The 23,692-nt window shown below is 40.0% G+C and overlaps 1 protein-coding gene across 8 annotated transcripts in view; it reads right to left on the bottom strand.

Annotated features, from left to right (window-relative positions):
- Window positions 1-23,692, bottom strand: part of BIRC6 (baculoviral IAP repeat containing 6) — a 4,524,268-nt gene that overhangs the window by 1,695,774 nt on the left and 2,804,802 nt on the right. For all 8 annotated transcript variants that reach the window (XM_044058419.1, XM_044058463.1, XM_044058448.1 and 5 more), the window contains exons 39-40: window positions 892-1,045; window positions 447-563 (exon numbers count right to left, since the gene is read on the bottom strand). In XM_044058419.1, coding sequence (XP_043914354.1) covers window positions 447-563; window positions 892-1,045 — 271 coding nt within the window. The remainder of the gene's footprint in view (window positions 1-446; window positions 564-891; window positions 1,046-23,692) is intronic.

The following is a 23,692-nucleotide window of genomic DNA, read 5'->3' as shown; positions in this document are numbered from 1 at the left end:
CAAAAAGTAAGCAGGAAAGAAATAAGGAAGAATCTAACCCTTCTTTTCTAGACAGTTGCTCATCCAAAGTAATATAACAGACTCTGACATGCTGGCTGACAGCTACCTTTAAAGGAAGGAGGGCAGATTTAAAAGAAAGGCTTGCTTATTAAATGAGAGACCCACAGCAGATCTTTAAAATATTAACATGTCTATACACTAGTACATCATAAAGTTTTATCACAATGCCCTTCCAAACTGTATCCAAGGCAAATCAGGAAAATAGACAAATTGACATTTTCCACAGTCTGCACAATGTTTGTAGAAAGGCTTGCACACTACCTCTGGTTAAACAGATCAGAATCTTAAAATAACATCTCATTTTGTGTTAGAATGCCAAATGAGAAGTTATCTAAACAGCTACAACAGTATTTTGCACATATTTTTGAAAACTGAAGACAAATTACTTGTGGGAGATGTACTGGTCAGGGCTTGAAGAATGGAGTCAGCTTCCAGAGTAGCCATCATCTTCAACATTAGCTCAGCCTGCTGCTCCAATCCAACTTCAAGGCGGGCATCCAATGCTTAAAAATAAAAAGGAAAAACAAAAAAATGTCTATTGCTGGACATTATTCTTTCTAGAACAAATGAAAACTAAAATCTGCTTAATTTTCAAAGTTAAAAAAGTAACATTAAGGCAAAACAGGTAACACAGCATATCAACAATAAAAGGACAACATGCTGAGGAGTTCACTAACACTAATTAAAAATGTTAAAATCATAAAAGGTTACTAACTGGAACTAGACAAACCCAAGACAGAATTATTTGACCATTACTGGATTCAAGTTATATTATACTGTTTATATTCATCTCCTCAATAAATTATCTCTACTACTATTGGTCAATTATACCTTGAGACACAGACACAGATACACTCTGGGATCCGTTCTTCTCAGTCGCTGCCGGTGGTTTCGCAACTGGTATTCCAACAGTTCCAATGTAAGGGTTGTAGTTGTAAGTGCCATAATCAGCGCCCCAGTAGTCATACCATGTACTGCTTATTGGCTTTTTCAACAAAGCAAAAAAAAATACTGAATCATTATCATGTAATGGCATAAAGTTATATGCACATCAGTTTCTACAATTCACACGTCAAATCCTATGAACAAGTTTTCCACATTTCATGAATAATGTATTACAGCTACACTGTGAAAAAACAACCTAGGCACCACCTGACCTCCAATCTTACTTGGCTTCCAAAACCATTGTTCTCCACTTCCCAATGTTAATATATGACATTACAATGTGACCTGTTAATTTTGGGGGAAGGGATCGCCCCTCTCTCCAGAGAAGGTTTTACAACTACCAGTTAACAGATTTATTAACATGGAGGTGAAGGATAAGTGAGGACATTATAATGCAGGTAGGGTCTCCAAGAGCTTAACTCCTCAGTCCCAAGCACGCAAGTACATCATCATCATGCTCACATTATGCCTCCATGGATACAAGCCTTGGACACCTTTTCTCTAAGAGCTACTCTATAGGTTCTAACACCTCTGGGTCCCACTTGGAAGGATCAAGTATTACACACAAGCATATCCTCACTAACTTTACTGTACTATCTTCTTCAAGGACAGCCATTGTAACAAAAATCATTATATTTAAATAGCTCCTCAAGCAGTGATAGCAATAACAAATGAGGTGGACAGTTGCAGAATTCCTGTAGTACAGCCATGCCAAAACCTGCTCTACCCCTAAACTGACCTCATGGGACATAGTGTTTTGTGAAAGTATGTACAGAAACATCAGTGAAGTATGGTGATGATGTACCTTTCTGCCTTAGTGAAGTGTGCTGTTAGTACCATCTTGCAAAAGTTTATCATACCTGCCATAGCAAAAGGCAATATAGTGTGCCAGCCATTTATAGTGTCTTTACTGAGTGGTAGGCCTGGTTTGTCAACTCTTCAACAAAATTGAAAGTTAATATTTTTTTCTGAATTCATTAGCTCTTCTAAATTAATATCTGATCTGTCTGCACAGAGCAAATGCACAAGCTAGTCTTCTTTCTGACAGTTTGGAAAAAGAATGGAAAGCTATATACAATGATAAAATGTTACAGATGATACAACTTTTGGCCTGTAAAATTTGCCTTCATTCAATTACACCCTTTCAATATGGAGCAAAGTGAGATGGCTTGTATATGAAAGTTTGCAAATCTGAAATCAATTCATCACAAGCCAGAGCAACTAGAAAACAAACTTCTATGGCAGGCATTTTAATTCCACTGTGTGTGCTTCTTCATCAAAGTTCAATTAGTTAAATTTACAAAGGGTAAATGTCTCTCTTCCTACTCGTCCTAACTGAAGGATATCTGTTACGGAAGTGATTGTGCTACTATTACTGGAAAATCTGGTAGACATAACAAAGACTCCAGACACATGAATCCTGACCAATTAACAAGCTAATTTTCAATTAAATAAGAGATTTAAACACTCCTTGCACTAATCCTTAACATGGTCTAATCCATGTTGGAGCAACTGTGAGTCAGTGGAAGATCAAATAAAGACACTTAATTTATAATCATCTGCAAACCTGGTAACAATAAACCAGGAGTGTTAACTTAAAAGGACAGAGCCCAACACTAAGCCATGTGATATACCAATGGCAACCTTTTGTGCTCTCAGACATGATACTGTGACCACATGGGTTCTATCAGACAACCAATTAGCTATCCACCACACAATAAGGATTTACATTCAGACCTGCAGGTCTATCAACAAATGCCTGCATTGAGGAATACTGTCAAAAGCCTTTGGCCAGGCCCAGATATGTTGCATGTATTGTTTAACCATTATCCACTGCTTCAGTGACTTTTTCAAAAAAAATGAGACTAAAGAGGAAGGACTTTCTTTTGACAAAGTCAAACTGATAATGGTCCAGGGTTAAAACATTTTCAATGTTCAGATTAATAAAATCTGAGATTATATGTTTAATAACTTTACATGAGTCAAGTGAGATTAACATGTCTACAGGTCCCAGGGGACATGGCTAGGCCATCCCAATGTAACAGCACTATACTGTCTGATTTCCAAGCTTCGGAAATGTAACCAGTGGAGAGGCTTAAATAAAAATGGTCAAATGGGGGTTCAGGTAGGCCACATATTGTACTAATAATCAGGCAACCTAGTATATGATCAGATCTTACATATCAGTTATCTTTTAAGAGAGCCGTGAAGACTTGTTCTATATTAACTGAAAGGGGTGGCTAGCATTATGGAGTCTGGAATTGCTTAACTGTGGGTGGAGAAAATGTTACACTACATTTGTCTGAGATCAAATGATGGACAACTGCACTGAAAGGTATGAAACAGCAAAATACTGTGACATGAAGCAAACCATTCCATTTCTGTGAGATCCTACATCAATACAAAACATGTGGCTACAGTTTCCATTCATGTGCCAATTTTTTTCATGCTTAGATTATCTGCTGATCATGTAAAACTGCTGAAAGATGTATGAGTTGTAGTAGCCTTTCTCAAATCGTGTTTTTTTTTTTTTGCAGAGTTGGAAGGATATGGCTTTCTCCTTGGTTATGTAGAGTGTCACTGTATTACCATGTACTTTGAAATGCTGACTTATAAAAAAATCTACCACCAGTATGAGATTTTTTTTGGACTTGCAGTTAGTGAAAAGCCCTCTCTAAAACTGCTACAGCCTGCTGGAAACAACTCTCTACATAAATTTGCAACGAACGTACACTACCTAGTACTGGGATTGTAAACTGTGAAATGACATTCTTTAAAACAGCACCTGCCTGATGGGACCAAATCTCATCAGCAGTCTGCAAATGAGCATAAACTAGTGACCTTTCAAGTGAAACTAAAAGACTACCTGTGACGATGTGAGGTATTGCCAGATATGCCAGGAGAAGTAGGGTAGTGGGTGTTTAGCATATGCCAGCACAGCTAGCGGGAATTTTGTAAAGAACTGTATGTCATTTGTATATCAAACTGATATGTACAGATGCTTGTGTTGAAAATGTATTTGTAAAGCTGCTTATGTTAAAAATGTACCAACAGTGGGTCCTGACTGTACTGTAACTGATTAAATGTATGTTTTACCAGAGGATAGTGGAAGAGGTCAGGTTAATCTCAGTCCAGCTAACTTTGAAAAAGAGTAAGAAATGAAATTACTTCATTTAGGCCATAAAGATTGTATCTGACCATTCTGACTGCAGCCAGAGACATAATATGTCTGTGCCAGAGAGTGGTTTATTAGCTCCTGTAAGAACAGTGAAAGTGTTTTATAGCTTCCAGATGCTATAACACATCTCAGCAAATCTCTGTGTACACTAACACATGTGCTAAATACTGATTCAATTTCTAGCAATGGGGGTAGTACTGGAACCAGAAATCAGGTGACCAGATGTGTGTGATATCATTCTGTAAACCAGGACAAAAAATTATGTTTTAATACTAGATGAGACTGAAGTCTCATTGCACTCTGTTTTTGGAAACTGACAAAGAAGGATCCCTCACCTATTTCATCTTGCCTTTCTCTAGTAATTGAACCAGAGAACATTCATTCTTTAGATCAGTCAAGAAAATATAGTGACAGTAGTTAAGTACTGTTTTTCTGTTATTTGTATGAATCTATTCATCTGTGTTATTTTAATATTTCCTGTGACTGAAACTCTGGTGTTTATTGTAAACAGATATTCCGTATTTGTATGTTCTTGTATTATTTATTATTAAACAAGTTTAAACTTTTCATTCTAGCTAGTCCTTTTGAAAATATTTTAACCTTTGAGAGTACTCGTATCTATTTGGTGACTCTGTGGCCACTCCTGAAACAGAAAGTCTTACTGTATTGGTCAAAACACTACCACTTGTACCAATATTGATTTCACTCAGTATAATTAGGTACCCTTGTAAGAGCCTTAGAGCAGCTGGCTTTGGAGTGTCTGGTGGCAGTAACTACCTTATAGTCTGGGCAGAAGGGGACATAGCTAGTAAACCTGTGCCAGCCTTTCCCAGGTGTTTATGTGAAAATCAATTTCAGAGTGAGTGAGCATGTGTGTGTGTGTGTGTCAGTTGCCTGGAGCAGGGACACAAAGCACTGATTTCACAGAGAGAGTGCTAGAGGACTTGACTGGGACACTTGGTTGAACTCAACTCTATACCTGTGCCAGTGGGGAGTCTTATTCAGGACCTGGAGAGAGACAGAGAGAGAAATCCAGACCCCAGAATGAGTGTGCTCCATGTGTGCCTTTAAGGGAAATTGTGCTTGATGCAGACAGCTGCATGTGGAAATGCTAGCTGTATCCATTTTTGTTCCCAGTGAACGTCCCTCTCCAGTGTTAGTGATGAGGATTCAGGCTCCTTGATTACTTCCCCAGAGAAGGGACATCAAGCCAACTTACCAAAGAATGCAAATGCAAGTAATTTACAAACATGGGCAGAAACAATTTCAAATGTATCTCCTACTGTGCTCTACACAACTCTCTTTATTACAAATCTATAGTCATACATGCAGCATTGATTCATTTATTCATCTATTTACTGATCATTTAAGCCTCTAAGGTTACTAGCATTACTAACTAATATGTTTGCAATGCAATTCTATTCCTTTATTGCAATTATTTCTAGTAGTTTCTTTGCGCAATCACAAGCCAGTTACAGCATAAAATACATTTTCTTTTCCAATCTGGGTTTGCGTTACAGTTGAAGACAGTCTACAGACTAGTCTACCTACCAAGTTAACCAAAATATAAATATGGAAAGTGTACAGAGAGGCTGCCAGGGCATGTAAACTACTTCAGGTCTCCTCAGGATGATGCAACATTATCCTTCCTTGTCGAGGTCAGTGGCCCTGCACTAACAGACTACTGCAGTGAGCATCACATGAATACGAAACATTTAATCCCTGATACTACATTTTAGATGGAAGAGTGAAGCAAGTGTTAATCACAAAATCTTGGATTTGGAAATAACATGCTTATCACACTCGATACCAAATTACACAGTCATTGACAGAAAAATGTATTGATTTTATATTTTATTTTGTTGATAAGGACAGCTCCTTGAATTTTTTTTCACACCTTAAAATTTCTGCAATGGCATCATAAAAGACTGAACTCCCAGTTACGACCAGGTGCATTTTGGAGGCCCCCAACAAACATCAAGTTGGAACCCCCCACGGGCATTTCTACTCTAAGTATCAACCTGTCACTCCTACCTCTCTTAAGTGACTTTTCAGTTCAAGCTGCAAAGTTTTAAGAGTATTATGCACACTGTCATTTAGTTGCGACAATAATAAATTACAACAGCTCTATGCATAGGAATGGACGTAGGTAAAATGGTACCTGAAGCACAGCCTACTGTTTCACCCACACACACATCCTCCAGTGCCCCCTTGCCCCCCCAAAAAAAAAATCTTGGGCTGTCCACACCATGTACATATTTTTCTTCCTTTTTCCTTTTCCTTTCCTCACACTTTGCCTTACTCTTCAGTTTGTTCAAGAGACCATGACTTTCTATATGCTCCGAAGTTCATTCTAAAGTTTTTTTTTTCTTTTTACACAACCTTTTCATGCACAGATAGCTTGAACAGAAATTACAATTAAGAAATGAAATTCAGTGTTGCTGTTCAAGTTTAGTTTTCCTTGCATCCTTTCAGCACACCTTTCCTGACAAAAACAGCACAGTAATAACCACGCGGGAAATAACTCAGATTAAGATGGGGCCCCAGAAGTTATAGATGCTTTGGAGTGCATTTTAGAGTATTTCTCAACCTTTTAATCCAGTGGTGGCATGCACAAAAATCATAATAAGGAAAGCATTTAAGACTTCAGGAAGACTTATGTTGTGCCCAAAGCTTACCGTTAAAAGCTGTCAAAACAGTAGCTCACAATAAACACTAATCATGCTCATAATTGAGTAAAATGCCCTTTTGGCATGTACTGTACAAAGCACCTGCAGCAACTGGAGAGACCTCAGTGGTTTCTAACAAAGATGATCAAGGAACTCCAGCATGTGCCTAACACAGACTGACTAAAGTCCCTGTCACTGTACTCTGTATTGTATAGACTTCTTAGGGAAGACTTATGCCTGGCTTACAGAGCAATCTCTGACTCAAACCTAATGAATCTGTTGCACATCCGCAAATCAAACAGGTCTATAGCTACCCGTTCCAGGGACCTAAATATGGCCTGTCATGCACTGCATGCCTCCTCACCCCTATCCCCAAAGGCCGTATACATGCCTGATGTCTGATTGTAAGAAAAGTGAAAAAAATGATTACTGTAATTTATTCCATTCTGTTGCTCCTACACAGTACACTCTGCCCCTACATGCTACAGTAATCTTCTAGTACACCTCTGACGTCTGTGAGAAAAGTAAAAAGAACAATGACCACATTGTTCCCAGCCCAAATACGAGCTGTAATGACCTCCTGTGTATGACTCTAAAGTTTGACAATGACCACGCAATCAGTAACCCCACCCACCACAACTGGCAGCAACCTTCAGTACACACACATCTTAGTAGGCATAGCTGAGAGCACAGGTCACCGCCAAATACATGTAAAATCCATTTATACAATCTGGGGTGTGGGGGCCACCAGACTCCTAGAAGCTCCAATTGTCTGAATGTTCTATGATATATTTTATGCCTTACTTTTAAAATATGCTTACTTGTTAAATGCAATTTCACTGCTACCCAGAAAAGTAATGTATGTGTCTAAGCATAATGTGTATGCACAGATAAAAAAAACAGTGATATTTTCTATATATACACACACACACTCTACATGCTTGCCTTTGGGGAAAAGGGAGGAATTCTATTTTACTTGCTGTATGTTTTTGAGGTACTGGGGTTAATCAGCGCACATGGAGAGAGAGACACACTGGGAAGGCATGAAGGCGTATAGCCAGGAGCTCAACCAGTCCAGTGCAAAGCTCCATGTGATGGCAGTGCTACTCACTGTGCCACAGTGGCAATGAACAGTTGCTTTCAGATATCTTCTTCTTGCCAAACCACCAAAGACAGGCATCTAAGTAAGGTAGGCATCTTACATAGGTAAGGTCTATGTTTATGATGCGTTTAAAAAAATATGGCCAGATTGTTACTGTTAAATACAATGCAAACCCCCACATACACATATACATGCATAATGGCAGTGCTGATGATGTCTGTGATAGAAACTGAAAAATTACAGCCAGTTTGTTACTCTTACACTATTAAAACACACACACAAATCACAGTAATACTATTTTTTTTGTTTTAATACTAGTTTAGTTTTGTACTTATGTCAGCAAATGCCAATACGGTGTACAACACTGTTACTGTCACATCAGAAGATCGGTGATATTAGTGCTTGTCAAACAGAAGCAAGGGCAAGTCACTTTTATTTATCTCATTAAGGACTAATGCATACCTGTAACTGTCCTTGATTTCACACACTGCCCCTGATTTATGTCTCATAACTTTGCTTTCTGCCTTGTAAACGGTTTGATTTGCTGGAAAATCATTTAGTATTTCAGTCAATAAATACGGACATCAGCGTTTCATACTTCTTATTGTCCAAAAATGCATGTTGGATGCAAAATCTTTTATTCCATTAACTTTTTAAGTGAATTAAGAGTAATATTCAAAACATGTTTTTGATTTTAGGCCTTTATTCTGATATTATTTTTGGTTTCGCCCAGAATTCTTGAGCAAAAAAGTTGAACGTTCTAGTATCTGGTGTCTTGCCAGTATTTATAAAACTCCCTGAAAGGGAAAACCATCCATAAAGATTGGAATCATCAGCTCTTCTTACAATCCAAGGTACCTGGGATACACATCTTTACTGCATACCTTGTTCATCATCTTATACTGATTATCAGTTATCCTAACAGGATCATATGACAACCCTGCTTCAGTTAAAGAGAATAATTATAAAACAAATACAATTCCTTCTCCTCATTTTACCCCATCCAGCAGCAACAGCTTTTGTAGGGCCCTCACACAGTCAAGGATGATTAATGGGTTGCCTGCAGCCATGGCACCTAAAGCTGGCTATGATATTAATTTTAGTGGAAAGAATGTCTACCAGCAGGATTTAAGTAACCGAAGAGAACTATATCATCATCTGCTCAGCCCAGTCCCTACCCAAACTGCAACAAGTCACACAGGAAGCCTTTTCCTCTGTTGAAACTCGGTTATCCGATGCCCAATTAATACTCAACCCAAACAAAACTAAACTACTCATCTTCCAATCCACCAAACATAACAACTCTCACTTTAACATCACAGAAAAAGACAACACCACTATATACCCAACTGAACACACCAAATTGCTAGGAGTGGAAATGGACAATAAACTAAAATTTGACATTCACATATCCATGACCATAAAAAAGTCCACAAAAAACTAGGAGCATTACACAGAAATAAGCAACTTCTCACCAAAGCAGCAAAGATTTCGATAGCAAATTCCCACCTTATCTCCACCCTACTTTATGCCTCTCCAATATATACCAACCTAAGGCAATGCAATCTAAACAAGCTAGAGACCTGCTGCAACAAAACCGCCAAATTCGCCACAGGGGCATCCTACCGTAGTCACCACTGTCTCTCACTTGCTGAACTGGGCTAGCTTGAATTCCCTTACCTCCTTCAGTGGTATCAACTCTCACTTGCCCACAAACTAGTAAACCATCCACTAAATGTCCCATCCCTCCAGAATCTACTCCAACCCTATCGCACCACCAGACCACTCTGATCCAGCAACAAAAATCACTTGCAGATCACTAAAACCAATAACTCTGCTGGTGAAGCACTATTCTCTTGCACCATAGCCAAATTATGGAATTCCCTCTCACCCACAATTACCTCCATACCATCATGCACCCACTTCAAAACTTTACTAAAAGCGCACCTAAAAACAAGCTGGCTATGCCCTTGCAACTCCCACTCTAATATCACCCACCCCATCCAACCACTACCTTTCTTTCCACTCCACTAACTACCTTGATTATAGCAAGCTCAGATGCTCATAAGCCTGGTATTTATTATACAGCAGGAACTTATTTGTTAATATCTGTTATGTACTTCACAGATAGATTCTAGTTGTCTACTGATGTACTATGTTCTTCATCTATAAATATGTTGTAAGTAATTGCTATGTTAAATTGTTAATCGCTATGTAATCCATTGTAACTACTGTCTGTTTATTTTAACTGTGGAGCTTTTCTCCCCAGGCCTCCACTGAAAATGGACCTACGTCCAGTCGGACACTCCCGGTCAACAAATGTAAATAAAAAATAATAATAATAACTATATCAAGGATAAAACATGTAATGAAATTGTGGCACCTGTTACTTGACAAAACACTATTACTATAACTACATATATCTTTGAATATTAAAGGTGATATGAATAAGAGTTATTATTACCCATCTGGTTTATTCTGTTGGTTTGACAGATATGTTACAAAATAAGATAAACTTGCTATGGCTGGGGACTCTCAGCAACTGCAGGGTGTCTAAAGCTGGCCATGCTCCCAAAGCCTCACCATCTAAATTAATGTACAGACTACTGTATTTCCATGTTAAATGCATCAGTAGTAGCTTCTTACTTCCTACAAACACAAGTTGTCAACTTGTTCTTATAGGCAAAACATCTCACATTAAAAATTAGCAAACATAAGATGTGGTAATGAAACCAGAAAGTAATAGCTGCTCCTTTAAATAAGAAAATTTGTTTAACTGGCCATGACGCAGTGTGATATGTAAAGCATCATACAATACATGCCATGACATTATTTTGTGGGCATGGCTATAGAGAAAATCTAAGTAAACAAATTTAATCATCTTACAATTTCATTTTTTTGCAAAACCATTTGCAATTTTAACATAAGTATAAAATAAAAACAAACTGTAAAACAAAAGATATTTCAGAAAGTAACTAATACACTTTTTACTTTAAGATTGCGTTCTGTCTCTCACCTCTGCAGGAATCAATTTTCTCTCAACTTCTTTATCTATCAATGAGTAGGAATCAGGGACTTCTAAGACGGCAACTGATTGGAGGTACTTCCAATATGGAGCTCAGCTGAATGACAGCAAGCCCAGACCCTTCCAACTTCGCTACTGAAATTAATTAAAAATAGTCAGCTATAGGATAGGAGTTATGGAGAGTGTACAATGCAACAGGTGCCTTCTGACTGTCAAAGAAAAGGGAAAAAAACTGCCAGGTGAAGTGGAAAACATTAAGAAAAAAGAACTCCAGCAAGTAAGCAGTTCACTTCATGTGTGTGGGATGGGAAACCCACCACAAGACAAATCTGGACACCATACAAAATATATGGCTGAAATAAATGAAAAAAAAATTAACAAGATGTACTCAGGACTTTTAGGTTTATCTGGAACTCAAAGATTATGTAAAACCCAGTAATAAAAGAGAGTACATTATCAAAGCACTTGGATGAACAGGAACAGACTCCATCCTTAGGGAGATGAAAAGGAAACTTACAGAGACAAAACTTCAGAGCAAGGAGATGAAACAGAAGTTGACAGAATTCAAGGACAGAGCCAGGGGGAGCAAACTTAAGATTTGTGCTGATAACACAAGGGAAAGGAAGGAAATGACTGTGCAATGCATAAAAAAATGCCAAAAAAAAGAACTAATTAAGAACAGGGGTTATCAGCTGTCGACAAGTGCCAATAGACTCCCCCCCCCCATCCCAAGACCACTGGGTGTAAAATTTTAAACCTATGTATTAAAGGAGAAAAGTTTATCTAATCATGGCAGAAAGAGGTAGTTCATAATGTGGGGGACAAGTGGGTGTATATGAAGGATGATTTCTAAAGACAGATCACAATGAGGAGAAGAAAAATTCCTACTGGCTATAAAACACTGTAAACAAGCAGATGTCTACTTTAAAATTTTATACCTTGCTAAAGTACATTTCTAGGGCTGAGGACTTTCTTAGACCATGAACAGCTGCTCTCAGAAATGCAAAGACATGTGGAGAATACCAAAGAGGACTAGCAGAAACTAACAGTGGATGGTAGGAAAAATGAAGGGATTAAACTACAAGAGAGACCTGCAACAAAACCATTCCTACTCTTTAAAAAGAAAATAGAAGAAAAGCAGAAGGATGTATACTTAAATTCAAAGAGATTGAGAGAATCCACGATGGTAGGGACATTGCACAAAGTGAGGGAGTCATCATCACAGGTCAGTGACATTGTCATGCATGAGGAGAGTACCTTGATAGAAGACAAGACAACCAAGCTGAAGGAGTTTCAGTGGCACAACAGGTAGCACACTGACCTTTGGTGATAGAAGACCAGAAGGCTGTGGGTTCTATCCTCACTTCAGGTGACTGGACTGCTGACACTGCAGTGCAGCATTAACAGGGTGATGCATTAATGAGTGGGTCATCTTTCAGATGAGATGTTGAACCAAGGTCTCAACTGCCTGAGTCAGTATCACAGATGGATGCAAAATATGCCCAGCACCTATCAAAAAGAGTAAGGGAAGCTCTCAATGGCCTGGCCAAATTTCCCCTAGTAAGAGAAATACCACCTCGGGTCTCTCCTGTAAACAGGACACTAGCCTAGTAGGACTAACTGGGTCAAGAAAGGACAGACAGAATTAAGTGGCATCAGAACTGTAAATTGTAAACCTCTCGGACCTGCTTGTTGATCACCTGAACTTGCTTATGATGTGAAAAAGCAAAAAGATCAACAATAACTGAAATAAGGTGAGGAGATTATCTATTAAAACAAAACCGATTTGAAAATACTCAGCATATATGAGATCTCAATACTAGAAAAGTACAGTTTTGTACCTACCATAAATGTAGATGTCCGAACTGGACAGCATCTGCAGTCATAACAACTGGGTTGTCCTGTCGTCAGGCAGCCCTGCAGTCGGCCGGATTCCAAAGTCCGGGTGTGGCTTCGGCTGATGTCGCACTTCACCCGACGTCATCTCTGCTGGTCTCTGGGTATAAAGGCATCAGCCAACGCCATTTTCTTCAGTGTTTCTTGCCCCAGATGCCAGATGCCCTTCCTGGAAGGCTAATTTTTGGATAAATGCCAATGGTTCCAAAAGGATAGAAGGCAAACTCAGAAAATAAGCATGTATGTACATATATACAAACAAATACACCATAAAAGACTCCCCCCACTAGCTAGCTATTAGGAGGGTAAATACCCTAGGAGTACCACAGAGGGGCAGGAGGGAGGGTAATCCTGACTGCAGATGCTATCCAGTTCGGACATCTACATTTATGGTAGGTACAAAACTGTACTATGTCCTTCATGGATGCATCTGCAGTCATAACAACTGGGTAGAATACCATAGCCAACTAAGGGAGGAGGAAAAATTTAGATTATGGTGTGGTTAGGATCCCTTGCAGCACAGCAGTGGCAAACCCTGCTCGGGATCTGGAGTACATTGGTAAGTTATAATGCTTGGCAAATGTATGCACGGAGGTCCAAGTAGCCGCCTCAATAATGTCCTTGGTTGCCACACCTCGTAGGAAGGCTGTGGTAGTGGCTGTTGCCCTTGTAGAATGAGGCCTTATGTTCTGTGGAATTGGTTTTCCATGGAAGGAGTAACAGAACCGTATGCAATTTCCTATCCATTTGGAGATTGTCTGTTTGGAAATTGCTTTTCCTTCCCTTCCTGTTGCATAGGCTACAAAAGCTGGTCAGTTTTTCTGCTACTTTTGTTCTGTCCAGGTAGTAGCGTAACTGTCTATGTACATCCAAGGAATGCAGCATTCTTTCCCCACCTCTGTTTTGTGGGTTGGGAAAGAAGGTAGGTAGGTGGATTGCCTGGTTTAAAGACACTCTGGATATCACCTTAGGCATAAACGTAGGATTAGTCCTCATGGACACTCTATCCTGGTGGAAGATTAGGAAGGGCTGTACTGCCATTAGGGCCTGAAGTTCAGAGACCCTCCTTGCTGAGGTTATTGCCAGTAGGAAAGCAGTTTTCCACGATAAATGCTGTAGGTCCGCTGTAGCTGCTGGTTCAAAAGGTCAGTGTTAATTTTTCTAGCACAAAGTTCAAATCCCAAGCTGGCAATGGTGGTTTCCTTGGAGGTTTTACATTCTTGATTCCTCTGAGGAACTGCCTGAGTAAAGGGTGTGAAAAGACAGGTGGATCAAAGCTGTATTCTGCTGAAATAGCTGATGCATGTATCTTGATGGAGGAATAGGACAGGCCTGTATGTAGAAGCTCTGCCAGATACTCCAGAATGTTAGCCATATCTATAATTGACACATCTTTTCCTCTTTCAGTGCTCCAAATGACAAACCTTTTCCATTTTCCTGCATAGTTCCTTCTTGTTGAAGGTCTGCGGGCTTCAAGAATAATGTCTTTAACCCTTTGGGAAAGTTCTGGGTTAGTTGCTGCTATGTGATGTTCCATGCAGTCAGTTGCAACGTTTTTAGGTTTGGATGTATGATGCTGTAGTTGTTCTGAGTTAACATCAAAGGCATCAGGGGTATTGGCCACATGTTGTCCCGAGACATGCTCCTCAGTAATGGGTACCAGTGTTGTCTTGGCCAGTTTGGAGCTATCAGGGTTATCCTTGGACATTCCTCCTTGATTTTTAGTAATACCTTGTGTATCAAGGGAAGAGGTGGAAATGCATATGCTGTTAGACCTTTCCAGCTGAAGGAGAGCGAATCCACTTTCCATGCAAGTGGGTGGAATGTCCTTGTGCAGAATTTTTTGAGTTGGTGATTGAGAGGGGAAGCGAATAGATCTATCTGTGGTCTTCCCCATTTCTTTGAGATGGTCTTGAAGATGTCCGGGTGTAGCATCCATTCGTGGGCATCCGATGTGGTTCTGCTCAATATGTCTGCTAGAGTATTGTCCTTTCCCGGTACAAATATTGCCTGTAACTGGATGTTGTAGCTGAGTGCTAGGTTCCAAAGCTCCAAAGTCATTCTGCATAGGGGGTATGAATGAGTGCCTCCTGCTTGTTGATGTACCACATGACTGTGGTGTTGTCTGTCCTTATCATCAAAAGGCCCTCTTTGAGAAATGGTCTGAAATTTTGGATTGCCAGTTTTACTGCCAGCATTTCTTTTAGGTTGATGTGCAGGTGGAGTTGTTCCTGCGTCCACAATCCTTGTACGCATTTGTCCAGCATGTGAGCCCCCCATCCTAGGTCTGAGGCATCTGTTGTGATGGTCTGGCTTGCTTGATAGCTGTGAAAGGGTAGGCCTGGGTTTGACTGGCATGCTTGTGCCCACCATAGGAACTCCTGTTTTAGGCATGGGATTAGTGGAATTTCTGCTTCTAGGCTGTGACTGTGTTGGGACCATAAATTCCTTAGGTACCACTGTAGTTTTCTCATATGTAGTCTGGCATGTGGAACCAAGATTATGCATGATGCCATGTAGCCCAAGGCCTGCAGGACTTTTCTTGCTGTTAACTTGTTCTGTTTTGTTAGAGCCAAGTAGTAAAGAGGGAGTTCTTTTTGTTTTTCTGCGGTTAGGAATGCCATTTGTTTTACAGTGTCCAATTCCGCGCCCAGGAATGTCCTTGTTTGGGATGGTATCAGCCTTGACTTTTGTAAATTGACTGTGTATCCCAGTGCTTGTAGCAAGTAAATGACCCTTTGTAAATCTGTTGTCAGCTTGCTTTTGTTGTCCCCTTGTAGCAGGCAGTCGTCCAGGTATGGATAAATTTGGATTCCCTGCAGTCTGCAGTGTGCGATTACTGATGCCAGGCATTTTGTGAATACTCTGGGTGCAGTAGATAAGCCAAAGGGCAATGCTGAGAATTGATAATGCTCTGATCCTGCAAGAAATCTGAGGTATCTTCTGCAAATTGGTCGAATGGGGACGTGCAGGTATGCCTCCTTGAGATCTAGAGTTACCAGCCAACACTCCTTGCCCAGCATGGGAAGAAGTTGCTGTAGGGTCAGCATTTTGAATTTTGGGACAATGATGTATGTATTTAAGGTGGACAGGTCGAGAATAGGTCTCCAACTTTTTTCCTTTCTTGGAACTAGGAATAGTCTGGAGTAAAATCCTTTGCCTTGTTCTGTTATTGGCACTCTTTCCACAGCTCTCATCTTTGCTAATTGCATTATCTGTTGTAGAGCTTCTGTTTTTTGATTTGGAGGCAGGTTTGGCATTCCTCTTTTGACTGGTAATGTGTGAAAGTGGAACCGGTAACCTTGGTCTATGGTTTGCAAAATCCACTTGTCTTTTGTGATGTAGTGCCAGTTTTTCGAAAATAAGGTTAATTTTCCGCCTAATGGAGCTGCTATTTGTTCCCTGGTAGGCGGATGTAGAGTTAAGTCACTGTAATTGTGCTGTTGTAGTGGTAGTGGCTGAGTCTGTGCCTCTGTTATTACCTTGCCACTGTCGTCCTCTGTAGGCACCTCCTCTGGATTGGTTTCTGCCTCTGGAACGTCTATTCCTGCCCCTTTGGGATCTTGTGGAGTCAGGAAAGGACCAATTTTGGCAGGCCAGTTCCTGCTAAACCTTGGGGCTGAACCTGCAAGAAATCTTTAACCGTTTGAACAGATTTTGCCTTTTCTTCCATTTTCTTCATTACCTGCTGGGCAGGTGTACCAAACAAACTGGTCTTATCCATAGGAGCATCTAATAACTTAGCTTTAACATGATCCGGTAAGACTTGTTCCTTCAGCCATGCATGTCTTCTTATCACTGTGCCAGTCATGGCTGATCTAAATGAAGCCTCCAGTGCATCATAGCCACATTTTAAGGAATGGTTACTAACCTGTTGTATGTTATTTACCATTTCTAATACATATTTCTTATCTATAGAGTCATCAGAGGATAGTTTTTTAGTTAACTGATCAAGCATAAACTCTTGGTATTGTATCATGTGAAACTGACAGTTTAAAGCTCTAGCTGAGAGAGTAGCTGAGGTATAAACTTTTTTGCCCCATCTGTCTAAAGACCTGGCTTCCCTTTCAGAAGGAATAGGGTTTTTTGCTGTGGTTGAGGCTACTGCCTTAGGCCCCTGGGATATAGTTTCGGGGTCTGCAAGTGGGGCCTTGTAAAGGTGGTGATGCGTGTCTGGTACCCTGTAAAATCTGTCTGGTTTGGCAGGGGCTGGAGGTAAGGAATCTGGTGCAGAGCAGACATCATTAAAGGCATCGTCCACAACAGAGAGGACAGGAGGTATAGCTAAGGGCCTGTGTAGTGGAAGGTGCAGAAAAGTCCTAAGTCTTTTTCTGGAATCTGAGAAATCCTGTTGCTGCCATTGGAATTGTTCTCGCATGGCATGTAAGGTTTCCCCAAAGGAGAATTCCTCTGGTGGAGAAGCAGCTGGAATGGATTCTTCAGCATCTGAGTCTTCATAATTGGAGAAAGGAGCCTCTGGCTGGTCAGTAATATCGGAGTCATCCGCAGAATCATCAGAGGACACAGGCTCGGGGGGCTCTGCCCTAGGTCTCTTCTCCGGGGGTTGAGAGGCCCTGTCTGGGTGAGATTGAGATCCCCTGATTAAGGATATTAAATCTTCTGCCAGAGTAAGCATTTGTGAACTAGAAGTAGGCCTGGTTGAGGGGGGTTTAACAGGCACTGATTTAGTAGACTTGGCTGCTTTAGCCCTGGCAAAGGCCTTAATGGACATGGCTGCAGGAGGCCTAGCAGCACCACGTGCTGGGGTAGAGACATCCAAAGGGATGGTGTCTGATAATTCACTAGAAGCCACTGTAGTAGGTAAAATTTCAGAGGCCGATTCAAGTAAGGTAGCAGGAACCTCAGAAGTAGTCAAAGATTCAGCTGTGCTTTGATCAGTTTTCTTGGTTTCGGCCGAAACCGAGACACTCGCGGTTTGCTTCACCATGGTTTCGGCCGAAACCGTGGACCGCGAGTGTCGGTCTTTTCTTTGCGTTTCTTAACAATTTGGGTAGTCGGAGGATCCGACGGCATAATGTACGCAAATTCTGAACCGAAAAACTGTTCAGCAAACTCCGACCGACGCCTAAGCGTTCGTCGGTTGAAGGAAGCACAGGCCGAACAGGCTGCTACGTCGTGGTCTGGGCCTAAACAAGGCAAACAGTAAGAGTGGAAATCTTTATGAGGTATTTGTTTCCCACAAGTTAAACAGTTATTGACTTTTTCTGACATCGGCTGAGGCAAGAAAGAGTCCCCAACGGGGTACTTAGCTTTTAGAAGTCTTCGAAGTAGTATTCGGTAGTATAAATCTCTGGATCCGACCGACCGGCACTTGCGAACAGCTTCTGCTTCGGGCGCCATGCGGCAAGAAAGACTGAAGAAAATGGCGTCGGCTGATGCCTTTATACCCAGAGACCAGCAGAGATGACGTCGGGTGAAGTGCGACATCAGCCGAAGCCGGACCCGGACTTTGGAATCCTGCCGACTGCAGGGCTGCCTGATGACAGGACAACCCAGTTGTTATGACTGCAGATGCATCCATGAAGGACATCTGTGATTACACTTACTTGCAAGTTAAACCATGAGGTAAAGGGAATTTCCCTTAAGGCATCATTCTTTTTTATTTATTTTTTTTATACATATTGTCACTTGAGTAGTTCTGAAGTTAACTGAAGCTTCTCAGTGGTATGTTGCTTCAATAAACAAGCCCTAAATATGGTAGCCAATAGGAAATAAGAAGGTGGGTCTAAAAAGACATCATGGGGGATGTTAACTAGCAGATGTGGTATCCAAAGCATGCCTAAAAGGGGATGTTTCAGTAGAGATGCCAGATGCCAGACTAAAATAAAAAAGAAAGTGCAATTGAAAAATTCACAATTATAAGAAGTAGAGGAAACAAAGGCACAAAGCAGACAAACTAGATAAACAAGAACCAGGACTAGCTGTTCAGGCTAAAAAACCAAGAAGTAGAGGGATATGAAGAGGAGATCATTTTTGCCTTACACCTTCAGGAAACCTGGAAGCAAATATGGAGTGGAGGATCACAGGAAACAGAGAAATACAATGGTAACACAGAAAGAGGGCAGAGTAGAATGATTACTTACATGTAGAAACTATTACTGTGGGTCGAAATACTCAAAAGTGCTTTAGCAAGATTATTAGTAGTGGAAGTTGCAGACAAAAAAAAAAGGTGGTGGCTGATGGGAGGAAGGGGTGAGACAGACATGAAAGAGTACAGTATATACTGTGAGAGGCAGACATTCCACCCAGTGGCTCCTAGCATTTGCTTCAGGATTAGGGAAAGAAGTGCACAGGATGGATAACATGTACCTAGTTTTAAAGGTATTAGGCAGATTAAAGATGTGTAATATGTTTTGTTGCAGGAGGAGGAAGGAGATGGAATATTAAAAGAAGCACCAGGTAACACAAAGACAGGAACGTGACCTAGGTAAAGGCAATAAAAAGGAAGAGGAGGAGAAGAAAGACTTGTAGAAAAAAAAAAAAAAGGGAAACCAGAATATATAAAACTGAATAAATTATTACAGAGAGGGACTTAATAATATGGAAAGTGAATTTTCTCAAAAGGTGAGACAATAAAGAAAAAGGATAATAACATACGGGTATAATAGCTTAGGGCAAATCCTTTTCCTACAGGAAACTCATTTGTTTGAGGTTAAACATCAAAACTAGGTTCGTAAAAGTGGAATGGCAGGTTACGTTTCATAGTTAAGATGGTGAAAGAAAAAGGGGGAGCATTAACCTTGATAAAAAAGGCTATAAATTCTAAGGAGGGAGACACAAATAGGCAAATTAGATATAGAATACTCAAAGTAGAAGGCAGTGGCAGTAGACTAAACTTAGTAAATATGTACATATCCCAAATGTGAAAGAGAAATGGGAAAAGTTAGAGCACAACAATAGGGGATATTAGTAATAAGAGGAGACGAACGCAATCATAGTACAGGCACTGATCATGGAAATAAGGGTAGAACTTGGCTAGGCTTGTAGGGCCATTAGCCTAGTAAATTCCTATGATCCTATAGTATGAAGAATGTTAAAGTGGGGCCCAGAAAATGCAAAATGACAAGAGAGGCTAGGTTTTTGCAGAAGTATATAAAAGTATTTGGGCTGACAGATATATATGGGGAATTCGGATACCAGTTTCACATACTATTTTCAACAGTACGTGAAAAGTGGTGAAAATAGGATTTATATTTTTGTGGAACATAAGGAAAGAGAAATATGATTTGAAACATATCAAATAATTTCAAATTCTATCCCACAAGTAATTTGTTTAGGAAATCTTGTCCAGAATAATACATCAAGGCACTGGCGGCTTCCAATGTACATGTTGAAAAAGTTAACATTTAAAAAATGGCTGATGAAAATAATTATCCAATATGAACACAGTGAAAGAAGCTAAAATAATAAATATTGCATCTGAAAGGGCACTTAACAGGAAATAATAAAAAGAAAAGAGAGACAAAAGTGTAAAAAGCTATAGGAAATATTTGAGGAGGGTAGAAAAAAATAAGAATAGTCAGAAAGAAGGAAATATAACAACAGAGAAAGGCCAGGGCAGGGTTGCAAGCAGCCATGAAAGAAATGGAAAACAACTTAAGCTTGGTAAATATATTAAGGAAAACAGCTTTATCACAACTGCATTTTTGATATGATCCCCAGGAATGCATATCTCCTAGATTCGAAGTTGAGATAAAGTGAACAGAGAGAACAAAACTGAGGGCTTGTGAATATTAGAGGGAGTTGTGTAAGTAGTATAATAAATTTTACAGGGATATACCTCGGACAAGAAGGAAAAAGATGGCTTTGCAGTAGCATTTTTGATTGAAACAGACAAATAATTGAGGAGGCTGATGTAGACAGTTTAGAAGAGGAAGTAATGTAGGAAGAAATCAAAGTTTAAATGCAACACCAAGCAACGTGTGGGTCACTAGGTTTAGATGGAATACCAGCTGAAATATGGAAACTGGAAAGGACATGACAGTGGAAAAATGGTAGAGACTAATCAATAAAATTTAATGGGGGAGGGATATCCAGAGATCATGGAAAAAAGCTGTGGTGTCTGTAAGATTAAAAAAATGGAAAGACCCTACTGAACCATGTTCTTACAGGTCAACAGCACTACTGAACTATGAGAAAAAGATGTTTATGATAGTTATAGATATAAGACTGGCCCAGACGTTACCAGGCTTGATTGGCCATGATGACTGTGGATTTGTTTGGGGGGGGGGGGGTAAATATTTGACACTAAAAATAAAACACTGAGTTTGCAAAAAGAAGCATTAAGGAGCAAAAAAAAACACATGTTAACTGGACTAAATATTGAGAAGGCATTCAATAAGGTCAGCTGGGATTATTTACACTAAGTACTTAAAACAGTTGGATTCCCAGAAACACAGACAAAAGTGAACAAAAGTAGCTCACATTTTAGTCATTGTGTGACTATCTAGAAAAATACTTCTTAGGAGGGTCACTTTTCTTTGTGTTGTGCATACACAGTCACTAGCTATAAAAATAAAGTCCTTGCCTACTCAGGGTTACAGTAGGTGCAGACATCAGGAGAAAACAGCCTTGTTTGCAAATGACATAGTGCACCTAAAAACCTTCAAACAGATGTATCAACTCTATTCGCAATACTGGAACAATCTAAGGAGATTGCAAGATATAAATTTAATGAAAAGACTAAGGCGATAGTACCCAATGATGTACCAAGCTATGAATTAGTGAAGAAATGTACATAACCCAATTCTGTACCAAGCTATGAATTAGTGTACAAATGTACATACCTTTGGGGACACTATAGAATGAAATACTTGGATGTCTGGCAGAGGCAGCAAACATTATGTGGCAGGAAACAATAACAATATAGAAAATCAACCACTGGAAGCTGACTACAAAGAACCTTGATAAGATGCAGGCCACAAAAACATTCCTGGTGCCACTATTCATCTAAACAGGATACGCATATTTTGACAGCCCTAACAAGAAAGTTTGGCAAAGGATTGAAAGAGAGACTAAAAAAAATGTTTACATGGGAAGATAAACATCCAAAAGTGACATGGAAGAGAATGAAACTTTCAGTAGAACACGAGGTCTGGGTATGTCCCACCTGGAATCTTATTACACAGCAACAGAGATTAAACTGCTCTATAACATACAGAATCAGACATGTGGTTGAGGCAACAGAGTGCTATGAAGCTAAAGCCACAGATAGCTATTTATACAATATGATGGATACCCATCCATCCATAACCCTTTTTTCTTATTTTTACACATTGGGTCTAAGTGTCACTTCAGCTATGACAATCGTCTACAGCCAAGGTTTATATCACTGGGTGACAAGCCCTACCACAGCTGTTCTTCCACACTACACACTGGCACATACACTCACACCTACAGCCAGTTTAGTATCCAATCCATCTACTGCATGTCTTTGGAATGTGGGAGGAAACTGAAGCATCCGGAGGAAACCCCTGCGAACACAGGGAGGATATGCAGACTCTGCAAAGAAGGCACTCCAGCTGAGAATCGAACTGGAGAAGCTCTTGCTGTCAGGTGGCAACATTATTCACTGTGCCAATGTGCCGCCCTATAACCAAACAATTTAGGATACAAACTTGGGTGTCGAAACTGACACCAGAAGGCACTCAGGTAACAAAAATGAAGAGCACCATAAAAATACTCAAACAGTTAAGTTGTGAGCATCAAAAAGGCAGCCTACATATCGAGGGCAGATAGAGCAAGAAAAAAGTATTAAAAACTCTGAAGTTGCAAATGAGGAATTCAATCTAGGAAGGGGAGTAAACTTTTATTTATTTGCATTTGTTTATCAGGATAGTTCACTGGGCCAAAGTGAGCCCATTTTTCAGTGGAGGCTCGGGGAAAAAAGCTCTTACAAAATAAAAACATAGAATCATATGGGACAAACATTATACACAGCTATAGAATCACAGAATCATGAGACAAACATTATACAAGCATTATACATGCACTACAAAGCATTACATTACATTTTGAACAGTAAGTACAAATTCAGTGGAGCAATATACAATGTAGGACTAAGAAATGCTGATATCAGAACAACATACTACATTCGTCCATACAGAGGTAGATCATGGCATAAAGACAACACCATTGAGCAGTAGGTTCAACTGGTGATAGAAGAGCTTGGTGTATAGTCTATGCTAGATGTAAGATAATAATATATAGGTAGTATGTTTAGGTTGTGTTAAACCTTAACTGAAGATTAGGACTTGAGTAACACAGTCTAGGGATAAGAGCACCTAAAGGTATAGCATTACTTTAGATGGTAAACAAAGAAGAGGAATCTTACAGATTAGACAGAAAAAGGGTGAGGATATATACAGCAAGAGAGGGAAGAGTCAGGCATGGGAAGGCAAGAAAAAAGGGGTTCAAGTTATAGGAACTATATACTTGGTACCATTATATTGCCATAGAAAGGTGAGGTATTGTCTCAGGGATATCTTAAAAAGAAGGGCACTGTTGATGGACCTTGATGACTGAGGGAGATTACTCCATAATTTAGCTACAGTAAAGGAGCAGAGCATTTGCCCTACTGCATGGGTTGGTTTCAGTAAAGAAGCAGAGCATTTGTCCTACTGCACGGGTTGGTTTCAAACATTGAGGAGTAGGTGATTATTGGATCATAGAGGTCTGTTTGGATGATATTGTGTAAGTAGGGAAGACAGGGAAGGGCAGGTAGATGCTTTACAGATAAGGTTTTGTGCAAAGGTTAGTTGAATAAGAGACAGATGATGCAGTAGTTCCAGCCAGTT

The sequence above is a fragment of the Protopterus annectens genome, chromosome 1.part2, assembly GCF_019279795.1.
Source record: "Protopterus annectens isolate FY-2018-M chromosome 1.part2, PAN1.0, whole genome shotgun sequence".
NCBI lineage: Eukaryota > Metazoa > Chordata > Ceratodontiformes > Protopteridae > Protopterus > Protopterus annectens.
This window is presented reverse-complemented; position numbering and strand designations above follow the sequence as displayed.